The following is a 13,558-nucleotide window of genomic DNA, read 5'->3' as shown; positions in this document are numbered from 1 at the left end:
CCGAACTTCGCCTTCCAATCCAATGCTTCGCCGTCCACCGTCGAACTACTTTGTTCATGTTCCTCCTCTTTGGATCAATCGGATCTGCCAGTTAGCCATTGACTTCTTTCACGTTTTGCTCTGCCGCTGATATTCGCAGACCTATCATCTCCGTTTGCCCCAACATCGAACCCAGAAAAATTAATCAATGGGGCATAATTTACATTTAAAATAAACAATAATATTTTTAAAACATAAATAATTTTAAACTTTTATTCATGGCATAAGTTAATAAAATTATAAAAAAATTAATCATTTGGTTCTTATAGTTTTGAATTAATTGTAATTTAGTTTTTCAACTTTGACTCGTTATAACTTAGTCGTTGAAGTTTTGACTCAGTTATAAATTAGTCTCTAAAATTTTTCTCTTACAATTTAATTCTTGAAGTTTTAATTTTTAAATATCGATTCCTATATTTAAAAAAAATAAAATTATAAAGATTAAAAATATTTTAAACTTTTAATATTTATAAAGATTAAAAGGGTTTAATAATTTAAAATATTAGTAATAAATTGTAAAATATTTTTAATCTTTATAACTTTATTTTTTAAAAAATATAGAGATCAATATTTAAGAGATTAAAACTGCATGGACTAAATTACAATAGATAAAGTTTAGGAATTAATTTTCAACTCAGTCAAAATTTTAAGAAATGAGTTATAATTAGTTAAAATTTAGGAACTAAGTTACAATTAAGTTAAGATTACAAGGATCAAATAATTAATTTTTTCTAAAATTGAATATTAAAAAAATGCATGAAACATAACATTATAATAACATAAAATACCCTCTTTATATAAATATTTTTTTTATATACTAGAATCATGTTTTTATTTTTCATTAAATAAAACCGATATATCTTTCTTGTATGGCAGATTTTTTTTTTTGATAAAAATTTTCATAATTTTTTTTTAAAAATTTGCTTTTCCATTTTAAAAGCACTGCTATTTAAGTTTATAAAATAGACACACAATTTTAGATAACAGGATAAGTAAATTTTTACAAGGGGATAAGTGAATTTTTTTAAAGTTAGGAGGGCAATTGAAATTTTTAAGGGAACAACTAAAATTATTTAAGGTTATGTTAAGTAATTTTTTTTGGGTTAGTGGTTAAACGTTGGTACGACCCTCGTCCCCCACCCCCCAACATTGGAGAAGCTTTGATGGTCCTCACACAAGGGAAGCTTGGTTGCAGGTCTAACAGTTCTCCATCTCCAGATTCGAAGCTCCGTGCAATGTCTTCGTGAAGAAGAATGGTGGCTGTTGAAGAACACGAGTCTTGTGGCAGATACATTTTAGCTTCTTCCTTGGTCATTGAAACTTCTTTTTTCAATATAAGTCTACAATTATGATTTTCAGATCGAGATTTTGCAATCGTAAATTTGTTCCTTCGATCTGAAAGATCTTGTAAATCTATCTGGGATTTGTGATTTGTAAATGAAACTTTTGATCTAGTTTGCAAATCTGTCATTGATTAATTCAATCTCTAAGAAGATTCTGGATATTTGTTATTTGTTTATCTGTTGAGAAGAACGATGGGAGAAGAAAGTATTAACGTCACAGTCATGCTTGTTTGAGAATGTTTGCTGCTTTTTCTCAGTTCAGTTGCTCTCTTTAGCCTAGTGTTTATGCTAAAACGAGCAACTGAACTAAGAGACTAAAGAGGTTTTTGTTAATAACTTTTTTAGTAAAAAAATTATTTTATTTTTATTAAAAATAATAAAATTCAATCACAATTTTTATTATGTAAATTGCAAGAGCTAAACAGCAAATTATAATTTATTAAGTGTAATTTTTGTTATTAAAAAATAAGTCTCAATCATAATTTTTATTTAAAGAGTAACAATTTTTATTATGTGAATAGCAAGAGTTGAATAAAAGATTACAATTTATCAAATGTAATTTTTATTATTGAAAAATAAATTCTTAAAATAACAAATTACGTTCACAACTTTTATTTAAAAAATCACAACTTTTTTTTAAAAAATTATAAAAATTAAATAAGAAATTACAAGTTATCAATGAGAGTAAAATGGTCTTTTCACTAAAAACTTATTAACAAAGAGATCCCTAAAAACTTCATTAAAATTATAATATTTTAAGGGATTATATTATCATTTATATAATTTAAAAAAAATTATTATTATTATTTTTATATTCTGAAATTGCGATGATCACATTGGGAACAATTGGGAGGAACTGCAAGGAGGAAGATGAAACGGGTATTTTTGAACGGGGTATTCTGCTATTTTACTGATATAATTACACATATAGAATAAAATTGATATCATCATTTCATTTTCATACTAAACATGTTTTCTAACGTCATTTTTATTCTCATTTACATTTTTAATTCTATTATTATTTTATCAAAAATCATTCCATCATAATGAATGAGATCTAAGAGTATGTCGGGATTAAAAAATTTAAAATTAAGGTTAAAATGAATTAAGATTTGCATACTTAAATTGGAATAAAAATATATAATTGTAGCATGAATTATGTTTGGATATTATTTTTTGTTAAAGCTAGTTAAACAAATTAAAATTTATTTAAATGATCTAATTCAAAAACTAGTTTAAATTTATAATAACAAAAACAGAACATGAATTTTATTATATATATTTTTCTGATTAATTTTATATTTTTAAGAAAAAATATTAAAATTAAATTTTCATTTTTTAAAAAACCTAAAATTAAAAAAATATAAACTAAATTGATAACTTAAAAATCTTCATTATTATTACTATTTTTCATCAATTTTAATTATTGAAAAATTTCTATTTAATTTTGCAAATTAAAATAAAGAATACTTGTAAATAATTTAAAAAAAAATCACATTCAAGAATTACTTAAATAAATTATTTACAAATAAAGATTAACAACATGTTTTATTCAAAAAAAAGTTACTTTTAGTATTTCAACAACAATTTATTTTATATTAATTTTTATTTATGGATAATTTTGTTTGAGCGAACTTTAAATGCAATTCACCCAATAATTTATCCAGCGCACCCCTTGGCAGAGAAATTTGACAGAAAATTTAAAAGAATATTAAATGCTATCTGCGTTCATTAATACACACCGAGAAAGAAGCCCCTTCAACCAGCTTCAATTGAAATGACCTTTTACTACCCAACCAAAAGCTCTTTTCAACTTTTTAATACCAAAACAAGATTTTTATCTTGCAACGAGCTTCTAAAATCCCCCAACAGAGGCTTGTGTTGGGGGGTAATTGAAACATAGCCTAATTTTCCTTCCACAACAAGTCCATCGATCACAGCATGCTCATTGTTGGAACTTTATTAGATTATTAAATATTTCAAAAGAACAATAAAATGATGAACTAATTAGATAAAGTCATAAAGGAAAACGAAAAAAGAAAACTATTTAAAGGCCGCTGCAACTGACGGTAATAATAAAGAAAAAAGATTTAAATATGATTTTTTTAATTTTTTTTCAATACACATGCTGTATTATAGGAGTATTTCTTTTATATTTCACCTTCTCTCCGTTAGGATGCATAAATAACATAGCACCTTAATTAATAAGTTCTTACAATTATAATGGTTGGTTTTTGAATCACAATTAATTTTGACATAATAAGAGGTGCTTAAATATTAATTTTAACATGTATAATGGATATTTAAATATTTTTAAAAAACATGATTTTAAATTTACAAGTACTTTTAATATGTAATATGAATGTTTGGATGTATTATCACACAATGATAATTTTGATCTCTAGGAGATTGATTCTGCATGTTACCTAAACCGGCACGAAGTGGTCCCAGTGGAAAACGAAGTGGGTGAGCAATCAAGGAGGCGAAGAATTGAAAGAGAGAAGTCCAGGGGCATTGGCATTAACAAAGTCACCAAAATTCCGCTCTGGATACCAAACTTAACGTGGAAGAAATTAATGGGAAGAAGAAGGGAATACGACAATAAATGGATGACTTCTTATATCCACGTTTCGTATGGGGTAATGTATGGTACACGAGGACAAGTGGAAGCATTTTACTGGAGAACACGGGACAGTGGGGGGCAGTAATAATTAGCTCTGAGAATCGCATCGGATAACATGTTCATATATCAGCATCCGTGAGCTCTCGGAGCTGCTATTACGTGCGTGGCTTTTAATTAGTCCAAGCTCTCATGGACATGCTCGTGTCGATCGGGAAGGCGCTGAGTGGGATCTGCTGCAATCGCAGGAAGCGCCTTATTAGAGGGAGACTGGTTCTGATGAAGAAGAATGTGTTGGACTTCAACGACTTCACTGCTTCCTTCCTCGACGGTCTTCACGAATTTCTGGGTAAACGTGTCTCTCTTCACTTGATCAGTGCTCTTCACGCCCACCCAACTGGTCAGTCCTCTTCCTTTATTCTCCATTTCGTGCCACCCTCATCCCCCCCCCCCCCTTTTTTTTTCCTTAACCATGCAGTGATAAGAACACAGATCTAACCAGCCCCTACTCTCATACTTTAATTAAGCCACGACCATGCTCCAAGGATCTAGTGCTTCCTTTAATTCTTCTACTGCGTTTTCTTTTTTGTTCTTGACACGCAGGAGCCTTAACCGCCTCATCAAATGCTTCCTATTTCAGACTTTTGAGCCTGAGGCTTAGCCTTGAACTCACATGTAATTTAAACAGTACATGTCAATACATTCCACCAGAGGTTCAAACCAAACATTCATATCATCAGCTAACTCTTATTTGGAGCATCTTTGATAACAAAAAGCTATCTCCGCCTTGGTCAAATTTACCATTTGAGGGGTCAAAAACCCGGCCCGCACTGTCTCACATAGTCAATCGTCATGTGATCCGAAACTCCAGCTATATGGATTCGGACAATAATTGGGATGAGGACTTTAGGTCGTCACCACCACAAGTGACTATCTATTTCTTTTATCTATCAATTTAAAAATTAGATTAATTATTAAATTAGTTAAGTTATTGATTTATGGTTTAATAGTGTCATCAAAATGTAGTCAAATCAATCATGTTTAATTTAATATTTTTTTAAATAATATACATATGTATATATATATAAAATATAAAATAAACCCATATTTGAATAAAAAATCATTCAAAAACAAAAAATTATCAAATATTTATAATTTATCTCTTCATTTGCTTAAAAATTAATATTTTAGTATATTTCATTTTATCTCTCATTTTTTCGGGCATAAGTAACAAAGAAAATCTCATAAAAATCAAATAGAATTAATAATACCTTTTCAAAATTTTCTTTTCAAAACCTTTTTTATTTGCATTGATCAATAAAAAAATTAATATTTTCCTCCTTTTTTTTTTTTCATTCTGTTCCGCCTCTTCGTCTTCCACTCTCCCATTATTTATTCTTTAACATGTGTCAGGTAAAAAGAGAAAGGATGATTAAGGGTTAAAGTGAATTTTGTTCCTGTATTTTTTTTTATAAGTGTTAGATACTTTGTACTAATAAATAATTTTTTTAAATTATTTTTTATATGAGCTAAAATTTTCATTCATTAGTAACCCATTAATTCTGCATTTTTCTATTCTACCAATGTGTCACGTACTTTGTTATTAATTTATCCATAAACTCTTTTTAAACTCTTTTTCTAAAAACTTTGATTATCCTAAAGTTATGTTAAAATAAAATTTAATAAGTATTGTTAAAATGCAAATGATCTTCTAAAAAAGTTAATATTGATTAAGTTTTTTAAATTTTGTAGGTCATTCTTTATAATTTTTTTTAACTAAGGATCAAATTAACAGATATTTTGAATTGAGGTATCATTTGTTTTTAATTAGTATTTTCATATAATACAATATGTTTTTAATTTTTAATTTATAAAAATGAGTTGCAATTTCAACAAAATAATATTACTTTTATTCATTTATTTGAAAGTTCATTCCTTCATTTTTAATACGAAGTTGCACAATATTAAAATATTAAATTTGAATGGTACAATATTTTAGAAAAATATTGTTAGTTAATTAAAAAAATTACAAAAGATGACAGAAAAGATTTAAATAGCTTAATTATTATTAATTTTTTATAAGGTCATTTTTTATAATCTGTTTAAAAATATTATTGTTATTATTGTTAGGTTTGAAGTTCATTTCCCCCCCTATGCTTTCCTTTGAAAAATTGGGTAAAAGGCTAACACATTGACGCGTCCCATCTCTATTATATCTTCTCATTTCATCTTCCTCCTCCCTTTTTCATTTTCCGTTCCACTTCCCATCTCTCATCTTACATCTTCCTTCTCCTCATTTTTCCTTTGCCTTAGCAAGTCTCACAAGCTGCAACAATTTGATTTTATTTGGATCTAACAATCTGATAGTAGATCTGGTGGTTTCAAAACTAGAAAAACATACCGGAAGGGATGGTTTTTTGCAATACATTTTATCTTCTTCGTTTTTTTCCTTGAATCTCTTATTTTCCTATTTCGTTTTCTCTCTCCATTTCTCTCATTTGGCTTCTTTCATTTTTAGATCTGATTGTTTGAACTGGTTTGCTTGTCAGACCGATTGGTTTTTTCCAATTTTCTCGGTGTGTTGACAGGTATTTTAATTTTTGACCGGTTTACTGTATCAACTGAATCAGTGACCGGTTCCGGTCCAATTTGGTTTTTTAAAATTTTGCCACCGATTCTGTAAATGTCTTTGAGCTTGGGGCAACGAACAAGGTTGGTCTATTTTCAAATTTTGATTATGGGCGATCTGTAAGTACTAGGTACTGATTAGTCTAAAGACATATGTTGATGCTAGACTTGCCCAAACTTCTAAAATGACCTTTGCACGTGGGCCAATGACACAATTAGCAAGGTTCTAATTGAGGCTATTGCTGGTTGAAATCTATTGAGAGAAAGACAGTTAAGTTGAAAAAAAAAATAATAACAGTTAAATTTTTAATAAAATTTTTAAAAAATTAATTATTAATATTAACTTAAATAATTACAAATTTTAAAATTTTAATTATAAATATAATATTTAAGTTTAAAATATAACCATTAATTTATAATTTAAATTTTTGTTCATAATTGTTTGAATTAATATTTATAATTTATTTTATAAAAAAATTTGTTAAAACTTAACTATCATTAATTTATTTTGAGACTTTATTGTTATTCTCCCAAAATTATTTCCAAATCCCCTCTTCTTTATATCAACCAAAAGAAATTAAATAAGTTGTTCTAGAGTTTCTTTCTAAAAAATTATATATAGGTCTCATATAAAAAATTAATTATTATAAGATCTATTAATAATTAAATTAAGACCTTTAACAACACAACCTTATGGTAATTATTTTTTGTGTGTGTGATTTTAATATAATTCTTCCTTTCTTTATTTTAATTTTCTATTTTTACCTTAAATTGTAAAATGTAAAATATTTTTTTTCACATTTATAGAATTTAATTTAAAAAATAATACGAGGATTGTCTGTTCTCGCATGATTCTCCCACTCTGCGAGAGACTAGTCGAATTTGATTTCCATTGCAAGAGGGAAGCGATAAAATAGTTGCTTTGCTGGCCAATTTTATATGTTACTATTTGCAGGAAATGGCTTCAAAGGGAAAGTTGGCAAGCCTGCATATCTGGAAGACTGGATCACTACCGGCACACTTGTGATTGCTGGTGAATCAACATTCAAGATTACATTTGAGTGGGACGACGATATAGGAATTCCAGGAGCATTTCTAATAAAGAATAATCACCACAGTGAGTTCTACCTCAGAACTCTAACACTTGAAAATGTTCCAGGACAAGGTGACATCCACTTTGTTTGCAACTCCTGGGTGTACCCTGCCCAAAAATATAAGCATGACCGCGTCTTCTTCAGCAACAAGGTAATGCACAACCGAAACAAGCACTTGAGCAAGATTTGTCATTTTTTAACCCCTCAAAACATCACTTCTTCACCTGTCACTTGTTCTCATTATTGATAGAAGGAATTTTGAACTACTGTGTGCTGCAAGGGACATAATTACCTATATGTTGCAGGCATACCTTCCAAGTGAAACACCAGAGCCTTTACTTAAGTACAGAGAAGAAGAACTAGAGAATTTAAGAGGTGATGGAAGAGGGGAGCTCCAAGAATGGGATAGAGTCTATGACTATGCGTACTATAATGATTTGGGCGATCCAGATAAGGGTCCGGACTATGCTCGTCCAATTCTTGGAGGGTCTAGTGAATATCCCTACCCTCGAAGGGGAAGAACTGGTAGACCACCCTCAACGTCAGGTTAGGATGTTGTAAAATCTTTATTACGCTATTGATTCAAGCCTGCTTCATTGAATAATGTAGTGGGGAAAATCAAATACAATCTAGTATTGATTCAAGTTCAGGCCATTAAAAAACCAAAGAGAGCTGTGATAATATGAAATTTTAGAAATGGCATGTTCTTGTTTTGGTTTTTCTCCTCAGATAAATGGCACGTTCATTATACTAAAGGTTTGGCAATTCTTCATGTCAAGTGATTACATATCTCCATAAAAGAGGAGGATTCATGTGCACCATCTCATGGGCTGCAACTGACTTTATTCAACTTATGCAAATATCATAGTTCATCTATTGCAGTTTTTTTTTTATTAAAAAAAATGACATAGTGATGTTAATTTATCATGTAATCTTTGCAGATCCAAACACTGAGAGTAGGTTGAATCTTGCCATGAGTCTGAACATTTATGTTCCGAGGGATGAAAGATTTGGTCACTTGAAAATGGCAGACTTTCTTGCCTATGCCCTAAAATCCATAGTTCAAGTTCTCAAACCTGAGTTAGAATCGGTATTTGATAGGACCCCCAATGAATTTGACAGTTTTGAAGATGTGTTTAAAATCTATGAAGGTGGGATTAAAATTCCAGAAGGTATACTCAAGAATATAACGGATAACATCCCTGCGGAGATGCTCAAGGAAATTCTCAGAACTGACGGTGAACCGTTACTCAAATTTCCCACACCTCAAGTTATTAAAGGTTTATTCTTTACCCTTTGAAAATGTACATATACATTGTAACTTAAATGTGTTATTTTGCATTCAAGGGCATGCATGAGAAACTTGTGCATTTTCTTAACCATTCCAATTTAATAGTTTTGTTTTAAATTTGGACCAGAGGATAAGTTTGCTTGGAGGACTGATGAAGAATTTGCAAGAGAGATGTTAGCTGGTATAAATCCTGTCATGATTCGATGTCTCACAGTAAGCCCAAGCTACAATACTTGATTCTAAATGATAGGTTCCATCTGAAAACTAGGGCCTTTTTATGAATGTTGTATCCTTTTTTCCATTTTGGGTACAGCATGAATGTTGTATTCTGTTTTCCTAAACTGGATGGGTTTCATAGCTTGATTGAGAACTTTTTTTTTCCCCCCTCATAATAATTCTAAATCAATGGCAGGAGTTCCCACCAACAAGCAAGCTAGATCCTAAAGTCTATGGTGAACAAAATAGCACAATAACCAAAGAACTGTTAGAGATGAATCTGGATGGGCTCACTGTAGATGAGGTAAGGTGGCTAGGCATAATAAGGTTGGGTTTCACACTAACCCTTCACGTGAAGAATTTATAACATATTGACATTTTGAATCATGCTATAGACTTTCTTTTGTTCAATAGGCGATCAAAAGAAAGAAGCTATTCATATTAGACTATCATGATGAGCTGTATCCATATTTGAGGAGGATAAACTCTACTTCCACAAAAACCTATGCCAGTCGGACAATTCTTTTCTTACAAGATGTTGGGATTTTAAAGCCACTGGCCATAGAATTGAGTTTGCCACATCCTGATGGAGATCAATATGGTGCCATTAGTAAAGTTTACATGCCTGCAGAAGAAGGTGTTGAAAATTCTATCTGGCAATTAGCTAAAGCTTATGTGGGTGTAAATGACTCAGGCTATCATCAGCTTATTAGTCACTGGTATAGCTCAATCCGATAAACTAATTATATAAATGTAGTATCTATCTAGTATATAGTCTGGTCTAGTTCTGAAGATTAACCAATGGCATCCTTTTAATTATGAGACACAGGTTGAGGACTCATGCAACAATTGAGCCATTTGTTATAGCTTCAAACAGGCAGCTCAGTGTGCTTCACCCGATTCATAAGTTATTGCATCCTCATTTTCGTGACACCATGAATATAAATGCATTTGCACGACAGATCCTTATCAATGCAGGTGGTATTCTTGAGATGACAGTTTTTCCATCCAAATATGCCATGGAGATGTCATCCGTAATTTATAAGAATTGGACTTTTCCTGATCAAGCACTTCCTGCAGATCTTCTCAAGAGGTGAAGCTTACTCACTAAAGATTTATGGTTCTAATTCAAGTGATTTGGCATTAAATATTTTTATTCTTCCTTAGAAAACTGCAAAGCTTTTTGATTTTAATTAATAAACTGATTTACTTGCTTCTTTCAGAGGAATGGCAGTTAAAGATCAAACTTCCCCCCACGGTCTTCGGCTATTAATTGAAGATTACCCTTATGCTGTTGATGGACTAGAGATTTGGTTTGCTATCAAGACATGGGTCAACGACTATTGCTCCTTTTACTACAAGACAGACGACAAAGTTAGCAACGACTCAGAACTCCAATCTTGGTGGAAGGAAATAAAAGAGGTCGGTCATGGTGACAAGAAAGACTCCCCTTGGTGGCCTTTAATGCAGACTCGTGAAGATTTGATTGAGACTTGCACTATCATTATATGGATTGCTTCAGCTCTCCATGCTGCAATCAACTTTGGACAGTACCCTTATGCCGGCTACAACCCAAATCGTCCTTCTTTAAGCCGACGGTTCATGCCTGAAAAGGGAACTCCAGAGTATGATGAGCTTGTGACAAACCCCGATAAGGCTTTCTTGAAAACAATTACTGCACAGTTTCAAACTCTTCTTGGCATTTCACTCATAGAGATCTTGTCTAGGCATTCTTCTGATGAGGTTTACCTTGGACAGAGAGACACGGCTAATTGGACATATGATCATGAACCATTGGAGGCCTTTGAGAAGTTTGGAAGGAAACTGGTAGAAATTGAGGAGAGAATCATGAGAATGAACAATGATGAGAGACTAAGGAACAGGGTTGGGCCAGTTAAGTTTCCATACACTTTACTTCATGCTACTAGTGAAAGTGGGCTGACTGCCATGGGAATTCCGAACAGTGTATCAATTTAAAAGACATACTTCTTAGTTATCCTTATGTCCTGAAATTAGACTAAAAATAATCCCTCAGTTACAGGGACATGGCTATATTTTTTTATATCTGTAATCTTCTATTCCTTGCGAACAGAAAGTGATACATATTTTAAAAGAGATTGAGTGTGCCTTGTTCTATGTCGATATATACAATTTTAAGAAATGCAAAATGCAATTGTACCAAGTATGCATATATGATAGAGGGAAAGCATATAATAAGTCACGTAAATCGATTTATTTTTTTCCTCTTTCATTTGTTGGCTCTTGGTTTACATTGAAGAAGATGTTCCTGTCCTGCATGCGGCTAAAGAATGCATTGGTTGCCTTACTGCACCAGATCCATTATAGCATTCACAAGGTCTTCCTGTTCTGACATTATTTTGTCTGCACTTTTTTTATTGCGTGTGTTACATAATTTACAGTGTTAGTGATACCGTTGTAAGGTAATGTTAATTATTGTGGGTATTTTGGCGACTTGGATGTTGAATAGTATACGAAGATCGTGCAAGCAGGAATTGATGTGTGTAATTTTTTTTTTTAAAAAAAATGCATGAAACAAACCACGTCATTTAGATGCCGACTTGCGGATCCTCAAAAACTAAATTCGCAGCAGAAGTTTTGCATAATTAAAATTGAAAATTTTAACACATATAGCATGAAAACTAATAATTTTGATAACCAAGAAATGACACTAGATTCATTTTAGAAGTCAATTATATGCAGGAACTTAGGGTGCTTTTGGATATGTTACTTCCCACTTTTTTCAAAAGCCTTTTTCAACTTTTCAAATGCCAAATATTGTTTGAGTAATTATAATAGATGAAAATAGATATTGCGAAAGAATTTTGATAGCTGACTTGAAAGTGAATTTTAGAACGTGTAATTTAAAAAATTTTCAAAAATTATTTTCAACTTATTTATAGGGCTTTGATTTTATTTATAAGATAGAAAGTATTTATTTTGATTTTATTTATAGGGAATTTTAATAATTATTATATCCATCTTTACTCTTTTAATCTTATTAAATGTTAGAAAAGTTATTAAACACTAAAAAATTTTATTTTTTAAATATGTTTATTTAATAAGGGTAAAGTTAAAAACTTATTAAATATATTTTATTTTATCACAATTTTATAAATATTTCTAATATATTACATTTATATAATAAAAATTATAAATTATCATAAATCAATTTTTTTATAATTGTACATTCAAAAGCATATTTTATTATTATAATTTAAATAACTTTTTGCATATCAAACTGACTTTCAAAAAAATATATTCAAATATAAATTTTATTACAATAACTGACTTTTGTCAAATAAACTTTCAATAAATAATTTTTTGATAAACTGAAAATCAAATACATACTTAAAGTCATAAAAATGAGTCTTTCATGACCCATGTAAAGTTATAATTATAAATAGTTGTGTATATATATATATTTTTGACAAAATAAATTGTTATATTTTATTATATATCATATTCATTTAATAGTTCACTTGCTTTGGACAAATGGGAGAAAAAGCCTCTCCCTCACGCTTTCAAGCTAATTTCTTGCCAGATTTTGTGTAACGGAAAATTTGTAAATTGATTAATGATTGATTGATTAAAAAATTAATTTAATAGTCTGTATCACAATCTGACTGTCCAATCCGTCCCTCCACTCAATGTCCCTCGAGCCTCACTGGCCACCACACTCGGTGGCCAATCACGGAGCCCGTAATCTTAGTGTGCGTTTGGTTTTCAGTTTGTCAAAAGTTTATTTGATGAAAGTTCATTTGGTGAAAGTCAGTTTAATAAAAGTCAGTTGTTGTAACGAAATTTGTGTTTGGATATATTTTTTCAAAAGTCAGTTTAATACATTGAAAGTTATTTGGTTTGTGACAGTGAAATGTGCTTTTGAATGTACAATTACCAAAAAGAACATTGATTTATAATGATTTATAATTTTTATTATACAAATGTAATATATTCAAAATATTTAAAAAATGTAATAAAGATTATAAATAACATAGATTTTGATCTATAATGCTAACAATTTGATCTCTAATTATTTGTATTTTTTAATTTATAATTTTAAAAGATGTAATAAAGATTTGCAATTTTTATTATACATTAATGCTAAAAATTAACATGATTAATTACTCAATTTATAATACTAAAAAAATTGATACCTAATTATTATTATTAAAATAATAATTATATTTTTATTGAATTAACTATTTTTTAAATAAAAAATAAGAGATTAAACTTAGGGTAGTATGGTCAAATAACATCCTACTTTTCAAATTCACTTTTTAAAAGCTTCAAATAATTACGTTTCAGA

At 30.0% G+C, this 13,558-nt stretch overlaps 1 protein-coding gene across 1 annotated transcript; it reads left to right on the top strand.

The window, feature by feature from the left end:
* The first annotated feature begins 4,058 nt into the window (after window positions 1-4,058).
* Window positions 4,059-11,346, top strand: LOC129318526 (probable linoleate 9S-lipoxygenase 5). The gene is made up of 9 exons (XM_054963354.1): window positions 4,059-4,402; window positions 7,586-7,875; window positions 8,030-8,270; window positions 8,666-9,004; window positions 9,143-9,228; window positions 9,428-9,535; window positions 9,646-9,950; window positions 10,061-10,324; window positions 10,455-11,346. Exons 1-9 carry the CDS (start codon window positions 4,195-4,197, stop codon window positions 11,206-11,208), a joined length of 2,595 nt encoding a protein of 864 aa, XP_054819329.1. The 5' UTR covers window positions 4,059-4,194; the 3' UTR covers window positions 11,209-11,346.
* The last annotated feature ends 2,212 nt before the right edge of the window (window positions 11,347-13,558 follow it).

This window comes from Prosopis cineraria, unplaced genomic scaffold (genome assembly GCF_029017545.1).
Source record: "Prosopis cineraria cultivar Desert tree isolate PC_DT_omini unplaced genomic scaffold, ASM2901754v1 PC1, whole genome shotgun sequence".
NCBI classification, from domain to species: Eukaryota; Viridiplantae; Streptophyta; class Magnoliopsida; order Fabales; family Fabaceae; genus Prosopis; species Prosopis cineraria.
The sequence above is the reverse complement of the archived record's forward strand: the minus strand, read 5'-3'. Positions and strand labels throughout refer to the sequence as shown.